Below are 24,263 nucleotides of genomic sequence, written 5' to 3'. Positions count from 1 at the left end.
GTAGAAACAAGAAGGTAAATAGCATTTCTCTAAGGATAAATCTTAGAGGGTTCAATAACCATACCATCAGTCAACTAACATTTATAAAAGAAAAAAAAAAGTTACATATATATATATTTACACATTTAATCAAGAACCTTACAGGTAAACTCACAATTTAAAAAAAAAAAAAAAGAATAACAAAGCCCACTTAACCAAGCATCCATTCAATTCTACTAAAACAGATATTACAAAATCAAATTCAAGAAAAAGAATTGAACTAAGTAGGACTTCATACCAGAAAAAAGACATCAACAAAACTGAGCTGATAAGTATGAGGGTGAAAGTGAGAAAGAGAGGCATGATGGTGAGTGAGAGGCACTTCAACAGATTTCGATTGGGTTTGAAAAAAAAAAAAACTAGGACTCGGACTTAAAAAGACAATTTTCTTTTAAGAATAATTTAGACTTGGAAGGAAATTTTAATTCAGACAACGTTGTCATTTTTTCCGTCAAAATATTTCATTAGTTAACTTAAGAAATTAACCAATTTCATTAATTAATTACTTAATCAATGATTAATATTTCATTTTCATTGGTTATTCTTTTAATTAACCAATAAAATATTTAACGGAAAAAATGACGGTGTTGCCCAAATCAAGTTTTTTTGTTTTAGAAGAAAAAGGAAAATTGTTTGGCTTCAGCCCCCTTAGTACCAAAGAAAAAAAGGAAAATTGTTTGGCTTCATCCCCCCTAGTCCCAAAGAAAAAAGGAAATTGTTCGGCTTCAGCCCCCCTCGTACAAAAAAATAAAATTTGTTAGGTTTCAACCCCCCTAGTTCCAACAAAAAGGGGAAAATTCTATATGTACCTATTTGCGTAATATATCCTTATTTGCTCAATTTTTACTTTTCGAGAAAAACTAAAAAAAAAACACTAAACCCTATTTGCTAGTATCATGCCCATAAATGAGGTACGTAACAGTTGCATGTACCCTAAGTGTTGGAAATATGCTCTAAAACTAATGACAATTGGTTAACCAATGTGTTTGGTTTAAATGACTTGAGTGATATTTCAATTAATGTATGTAATGGGCATAAATATTATTCACTACACAGGAACTCTAGGATCATCGTGTAAGTGAATGAATGCGTCCATGAAAATCTTTAAGAAGAAACCTGATGAAATTGGAGGCCATTGAGGCTTATGTTATTGGATACTTAGCTTCCTAAAAGTTCATACAGTGTAGAGACATTGGAGCGGGTGTGGGTGCGTGCTTGGAGACACGTCCACTGAACTGACCGAACAGAGAATCTTACATGGAGCTTTTCGGCAGGTCAAATAGAAACTTTGTGGTTATGATAGATACTGATTAGTCCTTAAACCTAAGACACCACCAATGTCATGTGTGTACGTTCAGTGTACTTTGCCCCCACAAAATGGACCAACGCAATCAAATATGGGTTACATGTGTACGTTGGGTGCATTGACACACATATAGATGCATGTGAGTGTGCAACATGGAATCTTTCACATTCTGTAAAGAATGAGATGTCCCTGGATAGAAAGAGTCACAAAGTCTATGACCAGAGCATCATAGTTACATATATGATTATATCTGTAATGGATTTTGACACAAGACCTAGGATGTAATCGGAACACAGATGAGAGATTAATCATATTGTATTGTAATCATAACTAAATAGGTTCTGAGTCTAAATTCTATTTGGTTTGGGGGGCAATAAACTGTGTCTAGGTGTCAACATGGTCTAAAGAGTCTAAAGAGTAATTAATTAGAAAGAGTTTTAGATTAATTGTGATCCTACTGCCAAATCGAATAAGAACTTAAAGGATCACCTATATATAAGTATTTGGGAGACTAAAAGGAAATGATGATACATCGATGATCAATATGTTCGATTATTGATCGCAACTATCGTGATAGTTGTTATTGCCTAAGACTGGGAGTTGACACTTTCTAGTGGGTCACTCATCCTAGTATTGCTCTAGTGTGAGCTTACTTAACTGTGAAATACTAATAGGGACCATAAAGCTCTAATGGCTTAATTACTAATTGATGAAGACAATTAGTAAGCCCATAAGTCAAGTGATTAATTTGCGCTGGTCACTTGACATAATCTTTTATTAAGTATGATTAATTCACTAATTAATCTACTTAGAGAGTAAAATTGAAAAGTCCAAGCTTGAGCTTGTTGACCTAAGGCTAAATCGTTAAATATTAGGAGAATAATTAATTAAGATATTGGATTAATTGGTTAATCATTAGTCCTAACTCAAACACTAGGCTTATTGATTAAAGCATTAATCACATGATTAAGTATTGGGATAACATATTGGTCAAAGGACATTTGACTTTAGGGACAAGTCATGAATTAAAGAGAGTGCAAATAGAAAAAAGATGGTGATTGGTGAAATTAAAAATGGGTGAATGAGAACCATCCATTTAAGATGGATGAATCAAGTCCATTGATCAACTAGATGAGAAAGCATAAGAAAAGGACTAAGCCTCTCTATGTCGCACCCCCTTACACATCATCTTATTCTTTTCTCAATTCTCTTTCTATCTCCATGAAACTTTGAGAGAAAAAGATGGGTCATGATGAACCCATCTCCATCACCATTCCTTTGATGCCATATCTAGAAAATATGTTGATCTAGTAGTCAAGATCATTATTTCTTCTTCTTCTTTCATTCTCCCACACTTGGTGTGGACTATCTTTAGAGAGATCGATCACACGTAGGGTCTTAAGCTACTAGCTTAGATGAGAGTTCCATGCGAAACAAAGTGAGTTCATCTTCTTGATGGAGCCAAACCTTGAAGATGGACATGGAATGCAAGCATCCCCATGGATATGTGCAATCCTAGGTTCTATATATTCAAGATGCTGTAAGGGACAACTTGAAAAACTTTAGGGTATGACTTTGAAAGCGTTATGACATGACTTAGGATATCACTAGGTACAATTTGAAATGTAGCAAGGGCATAAACAATTAAAATGCCTAGAGGTACGAACTGAAATTATTAAAGAACGACTTAAGATGCCCGAAAGCACGACTTGAAAAACTCTTGAGTATGACTTATGAAGTGTCAAAACATGACTTAAGATGTCACTAGGTACAATATGAAATGCATCAAAGGTATAAACATTTAAAATACCTCGAGCTAGAAACTGAAATTCTCAAAGAACGACTTAGGATGCCCTAAGTAACGACTTGAGATGCCCTAAGGCACAACTTGAGAAACTATAGGGGATGACTTGGGACGCGTCAAAACATAACTTGGCATGTCAAAGGTATAATATGAAATGCATCAAAGGTATAAATATTTAAAATGCCTTAAGTTACGAATTAAGATTCTCCAGAAACTACTTGGTATGCCATGAGAAACGACTTGAGATTTTATAAGGCACAACTTGAGAAACTCTAAGATATGACTTTGGAAGCGTCAAAACATGACTTGGGATATCACAAGGTACAATTTGAAATGCATCAATGGTATAAACATTTAAAATGTCTCGAGTTACAAATTGAAATTTTCAAAAAACGAGTTGAGATGCCCTAAGGCGACTTCAAAAACTTTAGGATATGACTTTGGAAGCGTCAACACATGACTTGGGATGTCACTATATATAATTTAAATTGGATCAAAGGTGTATACATTTAAAATGTCCGGAGCTACGAGCTAAAATTCTCAAGGAACGACTTGTAAATTCTAGGGAATGACTTTAGAGGCGTCAAAACATGACCTGTGATGTCACTAGTTATAATTTGAAAAGCATTAAGCTAGGGTATAGACATTTAAAATGCCTCGACCTACAAACTGAAATTCTCAAGGAACGACTTTAGATGCCCTAAGACAGGACTTGAGAAACTCTATGGGATGACTTGGGAAGCGTCAAAACATAACTTGAGATGTCACTAAGTACAATATGAAATGCATCGATGGTATAAACATTTAAAATGCCTCGAGCTACGAATTGAAATTTTCAAAAAATGACTTAGGATTTTCTAATGAACGACTTGAGATGCTTTAAGGCACGACTTGGGAAACTCTAGGGTATAACTAGGGGTGGGTTCGGTATGGTTACCAAACCGGGAACCCCAATCCGGTGTACTGACCGGACCCCCTTGGTTGGCCATTTTGGATACCAAGTCCGGTACTGGCATGTCGGTAAATTGGCACTCGATTGGACTGGCTTTTTCGGTCAGCTCGGCTTGGAATGGGCCTTGACCAGTGGGTTGAGCAATGGTCTGAGATGAGAGGAAGAAAACACCAAACACCAAAATTTCAACTTCCAAATTACTCAACTAAAACATGTAAACTAATAAGGGGATTAAAGCTTAAGATGAGAGGAAAAAAACCCACCAATAAATTTGATGATCGGAGGTCGAAATTGGCCGGAATATGAAGAAATCCGGCGATAGGGGATTGGCTTGAAGCTTCAATTTTGCCTCGTGGGGTGGCCGGCCAGGCTCAGTGGCGGCTGGGTTGTGTTAGCGTCGGCTTGGAAAGTCGACCTGTGGCCTTAGATTGCTAGGAGGTGGCCGATGAAGGTAAGTCATGGCCGGGCAGGGTCGTGCGCAGGGAGAGAGAGTGTGAAAGGAAAGTGGTTCCAAATGTCTAGAGATACGAGCTGAAATTTTCAAAGAACGACTTGGGATGCCCTAAGGAACGACTTGTGAAACTCTAGGAAATGACTTTGAAAGCGTCAAAACATGACCTGAGATGTCACTAGTTATAATTTGAAATGCATTGAAGGTATAAACATTTAACATGCCTCGAACTACAAACTGAAATTCAAGGAACGACTTTGGATGCTCTAAGGAACGACTTGAGATGCCCTAAGGCATGACTTGAGAAACTCTAGAGGATGATTTGGGAAACGTCAAAACATAACTTGGAATGTCATTAAGTACAATATGAAATGCATCAATGGTATAAACATTTAAAATGATTCGATCTACTAACTGAAATTCTCAAGAAAAGATTTATGATGCTCTAAAGAACGACTTGAGATGCCTTAAGGAACGACTTGAGATGCTCTAAGGTACGACTTGGAAAACTTATAGGGAATAACTTTGGAAGCGTCAAGACATGACTTGAGATGTCACTAGTTACAATTTGAAATGCACCAAGGGTATAAACATTTAAAATGTCTTGAACTACGAACTGAAATTCTCAAGAAACGACTTAAGATGCCCTAATGAACGACTTAAGATGCTCTAAGGCACAACTTGGGAAACTCTAGGGTATAACTTTGGAAGTGTTAAGACATAACATGTGATGTCATTATTTACAATTTGAAATGCATAAAGAGAATAAACATTTAAAATGTCTTGAGCTATGAACTGAAATTCTCAAAGAACGACTTGGAATACTCTAAGGAACGAGTTGAGATGCCGTAAGGGACAACTTGAGAAACTCTAAGATATGGCTTTGGAAACGTCTTGACATGACTTGGGATGTCACTAGGTATAATTTGAAATGCATCAAGGGTATAAACAATTAAAATGCCTCGAGGTACAAACTGCAATTTTCAAAGAACGACTTAGGATGCCCTAAGGAACGACTTGAGATGCCCTAAGGCACGACTTGGGAAACTCTAGAGGATGACTTGGGAAGCTTCAAAACATAACTTGGGATGTGATCGACTAGGTAAAATATGAAGTGTATCAAGTGTATAATTATTTAAAATTCTTCAAGCTACGAATTGAAATTCTCAATGAACGACTTGGGATGCGCTAAGTAATGACTTGAGATGCCATAAGAGACAACTTGAGAAACTGTAGGGTATGACTTTGGAAGCGTCATGACAAGACTTGAGATGTTACTAGTTACAATTTGAAATGCATCAAGGGTATAAACAATTAAAATGTCTCGAGTTACAAACTGAAATTCTCAGTGAATGACTTGAGATGCCCGCATGCACGACTTGAGAAACTCTTGGGTATGACTTATGAAGCGTCAAAAAATGACTTGGGATGTCACTAGGTACAAAATGAAATTCATTCAAGATATAAATATTTAAAATGTCTCGAGCTACGAATTGAAATTCTCTAGAAACTACTTGGTATGCCCTAAGGAATGACTTGAGATTTTGTAAGGCACGACTTGAGAAACTTTAGGGTATGACTTTGGAAGCGTCATAACATGACTTTGGATGTCACTAGGTACAATTTGAAATGCATCAATGGTATAAACATTTAAAATGTCTCTAGCTACGAACTGAAATTTTCAAGAAACGACTTAGGATGCCCTAAGGAACGACTTGAGATGCTCTAAGGCACAACTTGGGAAACTTTAGGGTATTTACTTTGAAAGCGTCAAGACATGACTTAGGATATCACTAGTTACAATTTGAAATACATTAAGGGTATAAATATTGAAAATGGCTTGAGCTACGAACTGAAATTCTCAATGATCGACTTAGGATGCTTTAAGCAACGACTTGAGATGCCGTAAAGGACAACTTGAGAAACTCTAGGGTATGACTTTGAAAGCGTCATAACATAACTTGGGATGTCACTATGTACAATTTAAAATGCATCAAGGGTATAAACAATTAAAATGCCTCGAGTTACAAACTGAAATTCTCAAAGAACGACTTGAGATATCCGAAGGCACGACTTCAGAATCTCTTAGGTATGACTTATAAAGCATCAAAACATGACTTCACATGTTACTAGATACAATTTGAAATGCATTAAGGGTGTACACAATTAAAATGCCTTAAGCTACAAACTGAAATTCTCAAGTAACGACTTGAGATGCTTAAAGGCACGATTTGAGAAATTCTTGGGTATGACTTATGAAGCATCAAAACATGACTTGGGATGTCACCAGTGTTCAAAATATCGGCCGACATTCCGAAATGTCAGATTTTAGACTAGTCGATACCAATACGGGGTGAAGCAAAATCTTCACCCATATCCCTGATATTTTGCCGAAATCGATGATATGTTCTGCAAATATTGGAAATCTCTTACATTGTACTGATAATCACCCATATTCAAAGGAAAAATTTTAAAAAAAATTAAAGAATTATAATTAAGCCAAAGAAACCCTAATTTTCCATACCCATCTACCATTCAACCCCAAACTAATTAAAACTCCCTATAAATTACACCAATTTATAAGAGTTTTGGCACCCAAACCTTGAGTAGAAACTTTCCATCCACAGTTGTGAGCTTTGTGAATGTGAGTCTTCTTTCTGTCTCTCTCCCACTCGCGCGTCTAGTATCTTAGCATAGGAACTTATCTATTTGTTTGAATCAGCAAAAATACTTGCAGAAAAGAATATGGGTATTGACTATTGAGTTTGCCCCTCTTTAAGGTTTTGATTCATTTATTAATGGGTGTTGGGCCTTATTATAGTTTTATGATTTGTGGTTTTGGGCTTCTACTACAAAGATTGGGTTTAAAAGAATGAGATGTCTAAAACAACATATATTCTTTCTTTTTCTTTTTTTGTCAGTTAAAACAATATATACATGAACACATTAAATTGGGGGTTTTTTACTATTGTTTTTAGGAGTTTTTTTGTTAGTTAAATATCTCAATTCTACATTCTCATTTAATATTTGTGATGTAATATTTGTGAGGTGGTCGGGTATTCTTTTTATTTTAGTTGCATGTGATGCAGAGAGGGTTGATAAACATGCATCCGGCCTCCTCAAAATCTATAGCAAAACTAGCCAAATGATATGCCACTTGGTTTGCTATATATTGTCTTCACCAGCCTTCACAAACTCACCTACCATTCTAATTGCAACTGGAGTTAACAAGATAAATTTGGATAATTAACCTATTTTGGTTTTCATTATAGACTTTTAACCATTTTTAGAACTTTGACCCTCGAGTAGTCCATGAGCTCCCCTTAAGAAGTGATCGAACCCCCTCAAACACTTCTCGAGGGTCTAATTTCTTAAAATAAAAAAAGTTACAGTCTTTAATTGACTTAAATTTGGGTTAGTTTTTCAAACTTCTTAGCTAACAAATGAGAGAGAGAGAGAGAGAGAGAGAGAGAGAGAGAGAGAGAGAGAGAGAGAGAGAGAGAGAGAGAGAGAGAATGTTTGAAAATTCAAGGGGGCAAGGCTGAAATTGTTATGGCCTTTGGTATTTATACTAATATCCACCATTTCATAAAATCCTTCAAAATCAATGACTTTTTTATTACACCTAAACTTTTGTACAATTTTTAAAAGTCATGATTGCATAGACTTATTGCTATAAACTCTATACAAGTCTGAATTTAATATACCCAAATTGTTATAGACTTAATCTTTAATGACTTTTTTATTACACCTAAATTTTTGTAGATTTTAATGGATTTTAAAATCTATAGAATTTATCAAAATCTAAGAGAATTAGTTGAAATTCTCATGAAATTTGTTATATATAAAAAATTCATCAAAATACATCCAAATCCTTCAGTTAATGAAATCCATAACTTTTTTAGAATACTTGAATTTTATTGAAATCTATTAAAATTTGAGTTAAGAATACCTTGATTTCTTTAAAATCCATTAAAATCTGAATTAAAAACACCTAAATTTCATTGGACTTTTGAAATATGATAAAATTCAAATTGGTGACACCCCTAATAGTTGTAAATGGATACACTTAGATTGTTATAAATTCTATCTACTAGTCTGAATTTCATATTCCCAGATTATTATAGACTCGATCATTAGAAATCTGAATTAATCACACCTAAATTGTTAAAGACTCTTTAGAAATTTAATTGAATACACCTTTTGTTTTATTGGGCAAAAGGATTTTGAAGTTTTGAACTGACCATTTTTTTTTTTTGGCCAGTTGAACAGACCATTTTTCAATTGAGTCAAATAGTCAATGATGCAAAAATCGCACACTCTACTATAGTACTATCTATATAAAAACAAGCTGTCCAGCATATCCACTTCACTTTCCCACCCATTAATTCCACCATTTTCTCTCTGACCAAACATTCTTTCATACCCACCATACTTGTCCCAATGGCTTGCTCAAGCTTTGCTCTGAGAAGCATCTCCCCCTCTGTGAAACTAGCCAACCTAAGATCACTCACTCACTCACCCACCAACCCACTCCTACCCTTCAAGCTCCGAAACCCATCATCATCATCTCTCAATCTCCACACCAATTTCTCAGTGCCCAAAAGATCATTCACTTGCAAAAGCCAGGCCAACCCATCAACAAACTCTGAAAGATGCAGTAACTATTTCACACTATCTTCAAAGCCTTTACAATTGTGATATTAATCTGAGTTTTCCTTTGAATTTTTGATGACCCTTTTGGATTTTCTGTCTGATTTTGTAGCCAAAGTTCAAGAACTTCATGTGTATGAGATCAATGAGCGAGATCGTGGAAGCCCTGCCTACCTAAGATTGAGTCAAAAATCTGTCAATTCCCTTGGCGATCTCGTCCCCTTGAGTAACAAAGCAAGTTCTTCTTCTTCTTCTACTTTGCTTTTGCTTTTCATTTTTATAGAAAATATAGAAAAATTTAATTTTTCCTAATATAGAAAATTTTAAGATAAAATTAAGTTTATAGCCCTTCTAGTTAGATCAGAGTTTACTAAAAGGTCCTACACTTTTAAATGTGCCAATTTTTGGTCCATAAATTTGTTAAACGGAAGTAACTAACTTGTGATGCGCACAACTTGGGTATTTTAGATAGTGAAAATGAATCTAAATTTAACTATCTAAAACTTCTAAAATATTTCCATTTTTGCGAATCATTCAGTTGAATTGATTGATAACCATGTGTTTTTACACTGCAAGGTTAAAAAATTGACATAATTGAAACTACATGAATTTAGGTGGAAACTAGAGGTCATTTACTTGTCCTCTTTTTTTTTTTTTCTGAAAAAAATGTTTTCTTGGTTAAATAATTTTTTTGGGGTCCATTTTCTTGGGAACATATTTTATTTCACGTTCTCCACCCCAATTATTTGTTCTACTTTTTGTATTTTTAAGTAATAACCTTTTGTTTCATGTTTCTTAAATTATAGTTATATAGTGGGGACCTGCAAAAACGCCTTGGAATAACTGCGGGAATATGCATTTTGATCGAAAACAAACCGGAAAAGAAAGGTGACCGATACGAAGCCATCTACAGCTTCTACTTCGGAGACTACGGTCACATAGCAGTGCAGGGATCGTATTTAACTTACGAGGACACGTACTTGGCTGTGACTGGTGGGTCTGGAATCTTTGAGGGTGCTTATGGTGAGGTGAAGCTGCAGCAGCTTGTGTTTCCCTTCAAGCTTTTCTACACGTTTTATCTCAAGGGCATTAAGGAGGACCTGCCCAATGAGCTTCTTGGAAAGCCAGTGGAGCCCAGCCCAACTGTGGAGCCCAGCCCAGCTGCCAAGGCCTGTGAGCCTCAAGCCACAATTGCTCATTTCACTAACTAGATGGTGAAATGGTTTGCTCATTTCACTAACTAGATGGTGAAATGGTGATGATCACAATAGATGGTGAAATGGTTTGCTCATTTCACTAACTAGATGGTAAAATGGTTTGCTCATTTCACTAACTAGATGGTGAAATGGTGATGATCACAACTAGCTATATTGAGTAGGAGTAAAATTTCTATGTAAGGGACGTATATGTTGTGTCTACGCCATGTGATGAGAGAAAAAGATACATTAGATGTATACATCGAGAGAATATCTATAATGGCCCCCCTCATCAAAATAAAAGAGAAAATAAGATGGTGATGTTAGTGGAGATTTGTACTATGTTTTCCTTTATTTTTCAAATTTATGTTTCTTTTGTGGATTTATTTAGGGCATCTTAGTCGGTGGGTTTTTGTAGTGATTGGGTGCTTCAAAAGTGTTTTCTGTACCTTATAAAAGGGCATGTGAAGCATGTGGGCTGCTTATTGAAGGTGGAAGGATCACTTTCTTCCAATGAAATTTGAAAAAAAAAAAAAATTATATGTAATAGGTATGTACACTTTTTTTTTTTTTTTTTTGGAGAAATAGGTATGTACACTTATTCTCTCATAATTAAAGGCTACATGATTGTGAGGATATGTTGTAAAAGAGTAAGTGTATACATCCGTTATATATAAGTTCGGATTTTTTTTGTATTTGATATCTGAATTTTGACCTATATCTTAATATGGTTCTTAAACTTTAATTTGTCCCAATTTGGTACCTTAACTATTATATTTTGTCTCTAATTGATATCAAACCAAACTTCTGTTAAATAAATTAACAAAAGTAGGGGCCTTTTTGTCCAATTTGTTTGCCTATCTTCATCTCCTTCCCAAACCCTTTTTTTTTCTCTATCCTTCATAACACAAACTCTCTCTCCTCTCACCCAAACCCCATCTGACCTCCCAGTGGGCTGCTCACATTTGCCTCCACCTCCGCCTTTAGCCACCGCCCCACCACACCAGCAGTCCCAGCTCACCCACGGCGCTGCCTCTAATCTTCTATCTCTCTCTCTCTCTCTCTCTCTCTTCTCACCTTCCACCTCCATGTCTGAAAAAAAAAAAAAAAACCCAGAATTCTTTAGATTCATAGCAGCCCCTCCTTCTTCTTCTTCTATTTTCTTTCCTGCTGCACATTTATAAACACAAAATAACAAAAAAAGCTAAGAACTCCATTTCACCCCCTTCTCGTGTCTACAGATCCCCCCACCCTCTTCTTCTTTTTCCCTCATTCTTTTTTTTGGTCTCTAGATCTTCAAATGTAAAATAATAAATAAATAAACAAAACAAAGCATCACACCACACCCACCACGCGTTGGATCTCTCCCACACCACACCCACCCCCTTCTTTTCTTCTTTTTTTTTAATTTTGATGTTCATTTCCTTTTGTTCATTAATTTTATTATTTTTTATTCATAAAAAGACTAAATTACCCATACTTCTGTTAAGTTTATTGACAGAATAAAACTTACTACTTATTAGAGACAAAATAATAATTAAAGTATCAAATTGAGACAAATTAAAATTTAAATACTACATTAAGACATAAGTTAAAGTTAAGATACCAAATTTGAAAAAAAAAAACCCTATTAAGTTTTTCTCATAAAACTTTACTAAGAGAACGTTCTCTCTTGTCGTGACTCCTTGAGGGTTTTTTTGTTTCTTTCTCGTCAAACGGATATTTGTTTTCTAATGGGTAAATTACAATCCGAATTCCACTTAAAAGCCCGCATTCGTCTGAACCTTTTATTCAATCCAGCGGTTGTTATTTGTCCTCCGCACTATTCCGCACAATAAGAGAGAAATTTCGCAAGAGTATTGTCCTGTTCTTCTTGTTGCTTTATTATCTGACTCTGGCTTTGCTATCGACAGCATATTTATTGGTATTGTGGTAGACAGCAGTATCATATAGGATCTTCTGTTACTTTTTCAGAGTTGAAATTGCATAAGTAATTGATTGGATGGCTACGAAAATTAGTATAAACTTTTTACTTATTCAAATGTGTGAATAAAATAATGATGAATTTATAGTAGTCCTGAGTGTGTGAGATTAAATATGAACTCTTAAATTTATAAAACAGAGTTAACATTGAAGCATAGAAAAATAAATACAACAGCTAATTCATTACCTAAACTGAAAAGATAAAAGAAGTCTAAATGGGCAGTCATAGTACTTTTATCAAAGCCTTCAACCAATAAAATAAAAATCTCGACAAAAGACTATATTGGTCCCCCACCCTTTCAAAAGACCTATAATGGTAACACCCCCCTCCCCTCTCTCAAATTAGTGAACCCAAAACTAACACAATTTCCATGAAAATAGGTTGTGGGAAACACAACTGAGCAACCATCACCAAATAGCCAAAAGACTAGAACCTGAACCTAACATTAAAAAAAAAAATAAAAAAAAAAAAATAAATAAACACACAACTAAACCCCAGACAACCGCTGGAGCAAAAACTACACAAGCTCTCGCACAGAACAAACCAGACTACAAGCAGCAGCAGAAACCAGAAAAAACCAGGTAGCCAACAAAGGAGCTGAAAATCAGGCAGGAGCAAAGAGAAGAAAAAAAAACCAGCTAACAATCTCAAGTTTCCAGTTAGTAATCTATTAGTCTATAATTTCATTCCCAGTTAAAAATACTAGTTCCTATCAAGGAATAAAATTTCGGGTTTCGAGGAAATTTCGACGGAAATTTCGAAGATTTTTAAATTTCGACAAAAATTAGATGGAAACGATGGAAATTACTATCAAAATACGGAAATTTTGAATAAAACTTTACCATATGTTTATTTAACATATTATCTACTAAATTGATAAAAAACATTGAAGAAACTAATTATATATATAGTAGGCTTCATGTGATATAAGATGAATATAATGTGCGCTGGAGACAAATACTGTTAAATAAAATTAGTATAATGAATAAATGAAATTAGTATATTATTTATATTCTATAAGCTATACATTAAACCCTATATATTTTATAATCTATACTCTATATTGTTTAAGATATGGTATATGATATTAGGATTTAGACCCTTTATGGTATTTTTAATTATTTTTTATATAAAAATATATTAAAGTTTATTGATTTAGGGTTTAAAAATAATTAAACGAAACTCCAAAACGGTCAAAAAAAATTCAAAACCATTTTTTTTTCTTTACAATTGCCCAAATGCCTCAAACCCCAATCAATCCTAAACCTTTTAATTTTTTTATCTTTTTTATTATTTCTTTCCCTTTTTTTCCTTTTTTCTTTTCTTTTTTTTCCTTCTTTTTTTTTCCTTTTTTCTTTTCCTTTTTTTCCTTCTTTTTCTTTTCCTTTTTTTTTTCCTTCTTTTTTTCCTTCCTTTTCCTTTCCCCCGTGACCGTAAGACTGAGAGAGATTTGAAGGCAAAAGAAAAATAAAAGAAAGTGAGAGCTAGTCTAGCTAGATGACAAAAGAATCTAGGAAGAAAGAAAGATTTAATACTTGAAAAAGCTTTGCTTGACCTCACCGTCGAAAATTTCGCCGAAATTTCGAGAATTTCGGCGAAATTTCGATACTTTCGATAATTTCGGCGAAATTATCACGAAAACTTAACAAATGTTCGTTTCGATTTCGACGTCCCAAAAAATCGAAATTTAATACCTTGCTTGACCTTTCTTATCAGTCTTGTCTAGGGATGTGTAATTGAGGAGATAAAAATACACGCTTTGGCCTTTGGGTTCCTCAGCTTTCTGTTTCTTTTATTATCCATCGATTTATATATCCAAGTTGTTTTGGCCGTGAGTCACTGAGTCTCCAACTCTCCATCTCCAGTTTTTTTTTTCTTTATCGCCCCTCTGCCACCGCCGGCCTCAACCCACCATGTCGCCCCTCTGCCACCGCCGCCCCCTTTTTCTTCGTCGATCTTCGCTCTGCTGCCCCCTGCCGCGCCCTCAACCCACCCTCATCTCCCCCATGCCGCCCCTCTGCCATCGCCGGCCCCATCTTTCTCCCCCCTGCCGCCGCCCCTTTTTTATCCGTCGATCTCCGCGATTCTCCTCTAAACAGCCATGTAAGTGTCTGTTTTTTTTAATGTTTGAGGCTTTGAGCGTTTACATGTTTTTTGGGCGAAGAGACAGAGTTCTAAGGCAATCGGGGGCTGAGTTTGTGACTTCCTATGTGTCTTTTCTTTTTTCTTTTGTTTACTGGACAGACTGATTTGCGACCCCGTTACCTGTTTTTCCTAGCAGAATCCGAAAAATGGACAAACATGATGACAATCCAATTGTGAATTCTCATGTTTTTAGAGCATTGTAAAAAGGGGAATAATGATAAAATAAATAAACTTGAAAAGAAATAAACTCATAAATTTAACTCTGACAGTCCAATTGATTCCTCAATATTTTCTGCATCGGTAGTAGTTTCTGGGACCATGTCAGTGCAATACTGGCAGGATACAATGGGAGGGGTTAAGTGCAAACAGTGGTCGATTCTCTTTTCTAACCAAGCAAGCCTCCTCTCCAAGCTCAACACCCCAATGTGCATACACCGAATTTCAACTTGAGCAACTCTAGCACAAGCACGAAGCAATATGTAGTAATCAGCATGTGCAACATACGTGTAGGCACCTTCATCCTTCTTCCTCACGTAGTGTAGGTAATCAAATCTTTTGAGATTGACCCTCGGTGGAATATAACAGAACCTTTTCTCCTCCATGTCTAATTTCAATCGACTGATGGCTTCATATTTATGAGTTTCTGCTAAAGCTTGGTCATTAGCTTCTGAGTACTGACTTTTCTGTGAACTATCACAAGAACGATCATCGTTTTGGCTCCTTTGTTGGTCATCTGTGAGGGAAGTTTCATCATCAGAGGATGCTCCACAAACACGGCCTTTATTCCCAAACTTCTTTTCTTTAGATAGACTACTGGTGCGCTCTTCATTCTCCCTCAATCTTTTCTGGTTATCAGTTTTACCACAGTGCAATCCTTGTTCAATTGCTGTTTCAGAATCCTGAAACCAACAAAATGTGTTATGAAATGGTATTATTCATAGGTCATACTAAAAGCTTCATAAGCATGTCCTTCCCATAGATTATATGCATCAAGACAAAAACCACAGAACCAATGTGCCTTCAATTAAAACTGAACAGAAGAATGAGATGATATTCTGTTAAACATAAATCGGACAATCTATATGCAGAATATCTACTAATGGAGATCTCAAAAGACAATCTTGATACCTCAAATGAGAGTAACAAAAATACATGAAGTACAGTCACATCTTAACTCAACTAAACAGTCTTCTGTCAGAAATTATTTATTTGTGGTTTTATCTGCTGCTGACAGAATTTAACTGATGATACTGTGCTCTTTTTTTTCCTCTCCTATTTTCCCTTTTATTTTTTATTTCTTTCTTGCACCGGTTCACAAGGTCATTCCATCTTATTAATTTAAGGACATGGTTAACGTATGATACTAGTAACAGACAGAGGACTATGCATCACCGGTGCTAATTTGACGAAAATTTGAACATTCATAACAGGAGTATTGGTTTGTCCAAGATAGTGAATATTATAATTTTAATTTCCCATGCTTATGATAAACAACAAAGATCATCCAAATCTACAACAAGCCCTGGTTAATTAATTCATTTCTAATACCCACAGTAGATGCGCTTTTGAGTAAAATGTGAAAATTCACAACAGGAGTACTGGTATGTCCAAGGTAGTGAATATTATAACTATTAACCTCACATACTTATTGTGACAAGCAACAAACATAATCCAAATCTACAACAAGCCTGGTACAGTGGTACATTGATACCCACAGTAGGCTTGCGCTGCTACTATTTAAGACATATTATATACTGTAAACATCAAAGATATCAGAACCCAAAAAAAAAAAAAAAACATTAAAGATAAAAACATGTCTATCCTCACCATGTTTGTTTCTGTTCTAAATTACCAACAAAATTGGACCCACCTTTTCAATTTATTTGGGTACAGGGAACTTTTATACTTCAGAAACGTGATACTGTCAAAGCAAATTCCATAACATTCAGCGTCTTCTAAAATTCAGGCATATCAATCATACAGACTATAGACTTCCTGTTCCCTTTTACTATTTTCATTACATGGAAACTATAGACTTCCTGTTCCCTATAACTAAGGCCTCGTCCCAATATAATTTTTTCTGTTACATTGATAGGGATCGGACCCTAAACCTATCCTACTCCTAACTCATTTTCCCACCCTCCCTCACCACTTGAATTTTTAGTGGAATGTAAATAAATTCAACTAAGGCCTAGCAAAAAGTACTATTTATCTGACTAAACAAACAATTTTTCTAATATGTGTCAGAAACATATGTTTGAGAAGAAGATATCACAAAATTCAAAAATAAATAAATAAAAATATCACAACTTCGTTCAAGCTATACATTACCTTTCCACTCTGATAGAAGTCCCATAACGATTCAATTAACTCCTCTTCCTTGTGATCCTTAAATGATGCTGTTGATCCCGAAAAGACTATATCCTTGCAGAACTGAAGATACGTTGGCAAGTCCTTGCAATATTCTGTCAACACAATGTGAAATTTAAGACCTAATAATTGAAAATTTGAGGAAGGGGGACAGAAAGTATCTAGACAGAAGTTCAGGAAAAAAAAAAATTCCAAATTGCATCATCATTTTCGACATAAACTACTCTAATATATTTACCATAGGTATCAGAAATTTGATTATATCTTGCTTCAAGGTTGGACAGAAGTTCTGCAGCATCCAACTCAGAGTTCTGTGCATGTGACGAGTTTCTAACAGGGTTTGTACCTGAATCATCCAAATTGAGGGGCGGAGAACCCATATCCTTTTCAGCACCATCCCTCGTTTCGGAAATGGATGTGGGATCCAGATCTCCCATCTGGTTAGATGTGGAAGATGAAGCATGACAACTGGACAAACTTTTTTCCCATTCCCCAAAACCATGAATATTATAAAGAATTCTTACTGCTACAATCAGTATTGACATTACACAAACACGAGTAGGAAGCCTCAACTCATTTGTTGATAGCCATAAATCTGGAGGCATTGACCACTCATATATGCGGCACGCATGAGGGAGAATCTTTGCGACTGGGAGAGATAACTTATTTAGATAGCAGGAAGCTATAGCATAAAAATTCACTGGAGGCAAGTCCAAGCCTATGGACTCAGCAATGGATGCTGCCAGTGATTCCAGTTTCTGCACTGGAACAGATTCAGAAGGCCTAAACATCAAGCTTGAACTTATTGGGCAGGCACGTGAAGGCCTCCCCAAGTCTTTTTCAATTTCAAGAAAAGCAGAAAAATATGGGAGTTTTCCTTCTAATGACCATTTTACTATGTCTGTTGGCAGGATTGCTTCCCTGGCAAGATGACAAGCCAGAAAAGATACAGCTAAAGCATATGATAACGGTATAGTCTTTCTCAAGGACCTAAACCATACCATTACTGCTCTCTGACCATACTTTGTATGAGGTTCTGCTCTGTATTTGACACGCGGCTTAAAATCTTCGGGTAGTTCTTCTGAAACAAGGAAATGCACTAATTAAACAATTAATAACAATAAACATGAATACAAAGGAATCTCACTAATTCAAACATGATTCAGATGCAAATTTAAACAAAACAAAATTAATGCAAATTAGAACTCTACCAGAGATTCCACTTAAAAATTAACATTAGCATTAAATGATTCAAGAAATTACATTAGGCATGAGAACCAAGCAACAAAGAAATACTTCTTTTTTTGGGGGGTTTAGTATTGAGTATTACAATTGCTTCAAGAACCAAGCTCCACAACAAGAAAACTTAATTCAAGTAATAAATATTGGTCAATTCTTAAAGAGATGAAATTGGGTGGTTACAAACCTTGTTGGCGCATCTCAGCGTCCACAAATGTCTGGTCAGCCCAATCATCATCAAAAACTCGAGTCCCAGCCAGGAAGCGGAGCCAAACGGTCCCAGCCAACCCACAAATCAAGGGTTTTACCTTAAACTCCCTAACCAAAGCCTCACATTGGATCTCAATCATGCGCTGCACTCCCATCACATACCTAAGCCTAGTCACTGTGTAATAGTCCTCATCGCTCAAATCACTCTTCGAATCGAATCCAAAATCCTCGGGTCCTGTGGGTTCGTAGGCATCAGCATTCTGATCTTCCGTTTTGATTTGGCTTTGACTAAAGGGGTGATAATAAGGTGAGATGTCATCTAAGGGTTGAGAGAGTGGCTCAGGTTTGATGACAGAGCTGTTAATGCGGCGGGTGTGACGGGCAGAGTAGAGGCCTCCACGTGGGTCTCCAGCCCTGTCAACAAAGTCCTCGTCAGCCACACCGGTGTCCATGATGTCATCGGCTTGTGAGTTGCATTGGGTGCAATAGAAGAAGCCATCAAAGCCGTCCTCCATCCCCATGTTACCGCAATTGTTGCACCTCCACAAATGTGGGTCCGACATCGATGCTGGAGATGATTTTTATGGTGAGACTGCTTGACTGTGTGTCTGTGTCCTAGGTCCCAATTCAGTGGGCTAATAATTATAGCCTTCTTTACCACATCATATGGCCGTTACAGGTCGGCTACATGAGGCCAATTTCAAATGTGTTGGACTATTTGTACATAGGTCAATTCAGTTAAGCACGCTCACCCCTGATCCTCCAAGCAAACTGGATATCATTGGGCATGATAGTAACATGCCTGGCATGGATGGAACAAAGGTTGGTGCCCTAAAACAGACCCACAAGGCACGCCTCAACAACCAGCACCATATGGCTCAAGAAATGCAGATCAGTCTACAAAAAGAAAAACAGCACAATTTGATTAATAAAAACATTCCCCAGCATAAACTAAACAATGAAATCAACAAAATATGTAAAACATAACCCAAACAAATGGCATTAGACCAACCCATATAACCATAAGACAGACTCAAACATACAAATTTAGAAAAATAATACCAGGGGAAGAGCCAAGATTGTAATGCGGGGTGGGCTAAACCTCTGAACAAAATATAATTGTTCCAAGTACAAAAGTTCTGCCGAAATTTCGGCCAAAAACCCTCTGGTTTTTTACATTTTCCCAAATTTTGGTTAGAACTTTTAACCTCTTTAGCCCTAATTTTTCATACCCATCTACTAATTAAGAAACCTAATCAATGAATTAACATTAGAATATTAAAACCCAAACTAAAACTCTCAATAAATTGCACCAATTTATGAGAGTTTCAGCACCGAAAATTTGAGCAGGAACCTTCAATCAGCAGTTGTGAGCTTTGTGCTCTCTTTGTCATGCTGTCTGTCTCTTCTCCTCTTTCTCTGTCTCGCTCTCTCTGTCTCACTCTCTTTCTCTCTTTCTCTCTTTTTCTCTTTCAATTGTGCGTCTGGTCAAGCACAGACTGGTTTTGTTCTCTGTTTGCTCAAGCAAAACATACAAGTTATACACTTATACCTGTATATGTATACAGGCTCAGGTTTGGGCTTAGTTTTATGAAACTTTAATTGATTAATGAGTGTTGGGCTTATAATAGGTTTTACCACTAATTTTGGGTTTAAAATAATATTAGAAGTTTGGACTCTAAATTTACTAGTTTTTTTTAGGATTTTTTTATTGGTTAAATATCTCAATTTTACATTATAATTTAAAAGGATAACATCCTAATAATAATTAAAAAAATGTATATGAAAATGATTTTTTATTATTTAATAATACTTGTATTTATATACTGATTTTTATAATAGCTATGTTTATATTTGATTATATGTTTGTTATTTATTATTTTAAGAGCTTTATTGTTTACTGATATTTGTAAATTGGACATGTTTTCTTTTTATTAGAGTTTTACAACTACATACAATAAACTATTGTTAATAGGTTTATTATATAAGCAATATACTTAAACTGTTATGACACTTATATATAATATACTTATCATATAAACCCTAATTTATGACACCTATATGTTTAATACATGCATTGATGATTGATTTAACATTTCCTCAAGTTTCATTTAAAAATTATGTGTTTTGAAGCCAATATCTATTGTTTTTGTGGACGGCAGCCAATATCGATATTTCCGTCGATAATTCCTTATTTTGGAGTCTCGATAATATCCCCACAGCCGATATTTTGAACCTTGCTATAGTGTGCCTTTTCAAATCCAATCATTGACACATACAAGAGTGCATGTGTGTGTGTGTGTGTGTGTGTGTGTGTGTGTGTGAGAGAGAGAGAGAGAGAGAGAGAGAGAGTCTTACTGTATAAGGGTTACCGCTTGCTCACAATTCTTTTCCTGAATTGCAGGTAGACATGACTCTAATAATGACCTACCAAGGAGCCAAAACCATGAACATGGTCAGTCACATAGTCCTTAGTTTGTCAAGTAAAAGAACTTTTTCTTTTCTTTTCCTAATTCAGATTTATGCATTTAGTAGTAACAAGTTTTTCCTCTATAAACAAATGTACTGAATCTGCAGCATTTAATTCTATTTTCTATTGAAACACCATGAAAAATATGCATTTTTATCTGAACCATGAAAATCTGCATAGACTGAAAAAAAACTTATTATTTATCCATGAATACGATAAAATGAAAAAGAGCCACTTTCCCTCTTTGGCACTAGAGGGGAATAAGAGGCTCCTAAAGTAGGATTATTTGTTTGATAAACTTGTACATAAAAGGAGACATCAGATTGGGAATCCAGAAATTTGGTCTACTACGTTATGTTATAGTCTTATACAGATGACAAAGGTGTTGAATGTACACCATGGCTGTGTTGGCAAAACTCAAAATGATATATATATACACAAGTGTGGGTTATATGACTATACCAGAAGGTATTTGGGACAACACTCTTGAAGAGTGCATACAATATATGAGACTGTTAACACAGTAACAAGTGGCATAACATGATTTGTCTCCACAAAGAAAATAATAGGATCTTTATGGTCAAACAATATATACTTCCCATCATATATATTACACTTAATACACATCAAGATATGCATTAAAAACTAATTCCAACAACCAAACAAAAACAAAAACAAAAACAAAAACAGGAAGAGTGAAATCATCCAATATGGCCCATCCCAAAAATAATTTTCTATTATTTTTTTCAAAGAAACATGATGGAGATGAAGATCTTAATGATGTTCACAGACAAAAAAATAATAATAATAAGCAAGCACAAGAGCTCAACAATTGATGAAGTGGGTGTCATCAAGGTAGCTGGCTAAAATGGTGGAATATTTTAGTCATTTTGTTTTCTTCAAATGGTTGCCGTTTATAAATGCAACTCCATAACAGTAATAAGTGAAATGGTATCATATATGTATCTTTACTTTTTGAGTCATATATATTACATGGAAACACATTTGATCATATGAATTTTGGAGCAAGGGTTCATTCTTTAAGGCTCAGGAAACTGTCAACATTAGCTTTTAATGAAAAATTCTTCCAAGTACAGGCCTAGCATGTGCTGCCAAGCCAACTAATTAACCAGGTGAACCCTAAAGAAAAAAAAAATGAAAAAAGTGACCATTGATGAGTGGTATTGCAGAAATACAAGAATCAAGCTCTAAATGAAACATAAGAAAGCAAGGCCCCACATATACAGTCAAGCATGTCATCAACTTACAATGCTCCTATGGAATTTTCTAGCTAGCAAAGTAGCAATAGCATTGACGACTGTAGCTAATTGTAGGTACCCAATCTTCTCTAATTATGAATTAAAAATTAATGTCATATTTATACACAAGCAACCTCAACGTAATGCCAATAACAAAGAAACTGACTGCTAAACCCAAGAAAGCTCCAAAACCCCATAAATTCATACTATTTGCACCAACCCTTTTAAGATCAAAACCATAATTTTATTTTTTTTTTGTCATAAGAAAACTTCATTAAACCCATAAAAACAAAGGAGAAACATAGAGCAACAGAGCAACAGTTTAAAGATACATTGTGGATGCAAGTATTGTATTAACCAAAAACAGAGCAACAGTCCAAAGATACAGAGATACAAACAAAACAGAGATTAACCAAACAGTTAAGAAGCTATATCAGTATAATCTACTGGACAAGTGCAGGAAACCAACGTACAGACGCATCAATCCACAGAAAAGATCATTCAAAAACGCAAATATTAAATCCAAAAACAAAAATTAAAAGTTGACAATTGGAGTTCCAAGTTCATAAATCAAGAAAGACTAGTGCAGTGGGGTTGTGAGAGAGAATACAACAGAGACAGCAAGTGATTTTGAAGAGAAAATAAAACAATATATTAAACCCTAAAATTAAAGAGAAAGAGGACAAATTAATATTGAAAAATATAAGAAATACCTGGTTCTGCTGCTCCTAGAGGGTGGAAGAACTTCACCGAAAAGAAGAAGAAGAAGCAGAAGAGGGAGGAAGAAGAAAAGAGAGAAGAAAGGAGGAGGGTTGCGAAGAGAAAGAGAGGGGAAGGAAAGAGAGAGAGAAAGAGAAAGAGGAAGGAGAGAGAGAGAGGAGACGCGTCGGGGCTTAGGGTTTAACTGCGCATGGGGTGGTCGGGGCTTGGGTTTAGCTGAAGATTTTTTTCTTTTTGTCTGTTTTATTTTCTTTGTTTTTAAAATTTTATAGTTTAGGGTAAAAATAGAAAGTTGTAAAATTTGATATGGGGTTAAACTGTTAAAGTTAAACTTGTTATTTCACAAAATAAACTAAGAGGCTGCAATATGCACAGCCTCTTTCCTCTCACTACACACCTTTTCTATCAATTTATAAAGATGAGTGCTATATACCTGGCCAAAAAAAAAAAAAAGATGGGTGCCATATGCATATCTTTTTTCTTCTCATTTCACACGCTTTACTTCTACCCACTCTATTTTACTTTTTAATTTTTTAAATTTCTCTACACCACCAATATTACAAAAACCTCACCTACAAAAAAAAAAAAAAAACAACCTAACATCACCCTAAAACCAACCCACTGCACTCGCCGGAGGTGCTCGAATTCATCGTCGACTCATTCTTCCTCCCTCTCTCTGTTTCTCTCTCTCTCTCTCTCTCTCTCTCTCTCTTCCCTCTCTTTTTCGTAGGATCCATGCCGGATGGAAAGGGAGGCCGGCGAGCTTGTCCAAATTAGAGGTTAAAAACTTTCAATCTTGAGGCCAGCGAGCCCCGATAATTAAGGGTCCTGCAAAAGAGAGAAAGAAGAGAAAAAACGAGAGAGAGAGAGAGAAAGAGAGAAAGAGGAAGAGAAAAAAAGAGAGAAGGAGAAGGAGCAGAGGCGCCGCCAGCGAGGAATCTGATCGCTGGCGACAAGGATGATGGCAATGGAAGGAGCCCGGTGACAATGGTGGTTTCTCCTTCTCTTTCTCTTCATCTCTCTTTCTTTCTCTCTTTTGCACCCCCCTTACCGACCTTGCCTACCTCCATTCTCTAGGGGTGGGCATTTACTACCGAAATACCGAAACCAAACCCGTACCATACCGTACCGTGTCAATGTTATACCGAAAAATAATACCGATTATATACCGTACCGTACCGAGTCTAAATCGGTATGGTATAGGTATGAAACTTTCAATACCGTGAAATACCGTACCGTACCGATATATTTTTAATTTAATTATTTAATATATATTTCATTATTATGCTTTCTATACTTGGGTCTGAGTTGCTCTTGTGTTTTACAGTTTTACTCTTCCTTTTGTCATTGTTGTAGTTTCTTTGGCATTGATATATATATATATGTATATATAGAATGGTGTGTGATTTATGATCAGTTGCTTTCTTTTCTAATTCTGTGTTTACACTGGTTGATGATGAATTGG

General features: G+C 35.7%; 2 protein-coding genes across 3 annotated transcripts; one reads left to right on the top strand and one right to left on the bottom strand.

Annotated features, from left to right (window-relative positions):
• Window positions 1-8,910: 8,910 nt before the first annotated feature.
• Window positions 8,911-10,923, top strand: LOC147279672 (allene oxide cyclase, chloroplastic-like). Its single transcript, XM_086250057.1, has 3 exons — window positions 8,911-9,212; window positions 9,318-9,439; window positions 10,012-10,923. Exons 1-3 carry the CDS (start codon window positions 8,996-8,998, stop codon window positions 10,414-10,416), a joined length of 744 nt encoding a protein of 247 aa, XP_086106183.1. The 5' UTR covers window positions 8,911-8,995; the 3' UTR covers window positions 10,417-10,923.
• A 3,813-nt stretch (window positions 10,924-14,736) lies between these two features.
• MEE12 (maternal effect embryo arrest 12) lies at window positions 14,737-22,908 on the bottom strand. Of its 2 annotated transcripts, XM_086251153.1 has the most exons (6): window positions 22,792-22,908; window positions 20,708-20,776; window positions 18,327-19,246; window positions 17,139-17,981; window positions 16,862-16,995; window positions 14,737-15,429 (listed from the first exon to the last, which is right to left on the bottom strand). In XM_086251153.1, the coding sequence occupies exons 3-6, from the start codon at window positions 18,910-18,912 to the stop codon at window positions 14,779-14,781; spliced, it is 2,214 nt and encodes a 737-aa protein (XP_086107279.1). In that variant the 5' UTR covers window positions 18,913-19,246; window positions 20,708-20,776; window positions 22,792-22,908; the 3' UTR covers window positions 14,737-14,778. The 2 variants fall into 2 exon arrangements, with proteins under 2 accessions (XP_086107279.1, XP_086107280.1); XM_086251154.1 differs by lacking the exons at window positions 20,708-20,776; window positions 22,792-22,908 and adding an exon at window positions 19,704-19,761.
• Between the last annotated feature and the right edge of the window lie 1,355 nt (window positions 22,909-24,263).

The sequence above is a fragment of the Dryas octopetala genome, chromosome 7 (assembly GCF_963921425.1).
Source record: "Dryas octopetala chromosome 7, drDryOcto1.1, whole genome shotgun sequence".
Lineage (NCBI taxonomy): Eukaryota > Viridiplantae > Streptophyta > Magnoliopsida > Rosales > Rosaceae > Dryas > Dryas octopetala.
The sequence above is the reverse complement of the archived record's forward strand: the minus strand, read 5'-3'. Positions and strand labels throughout refer to the sequence as shown.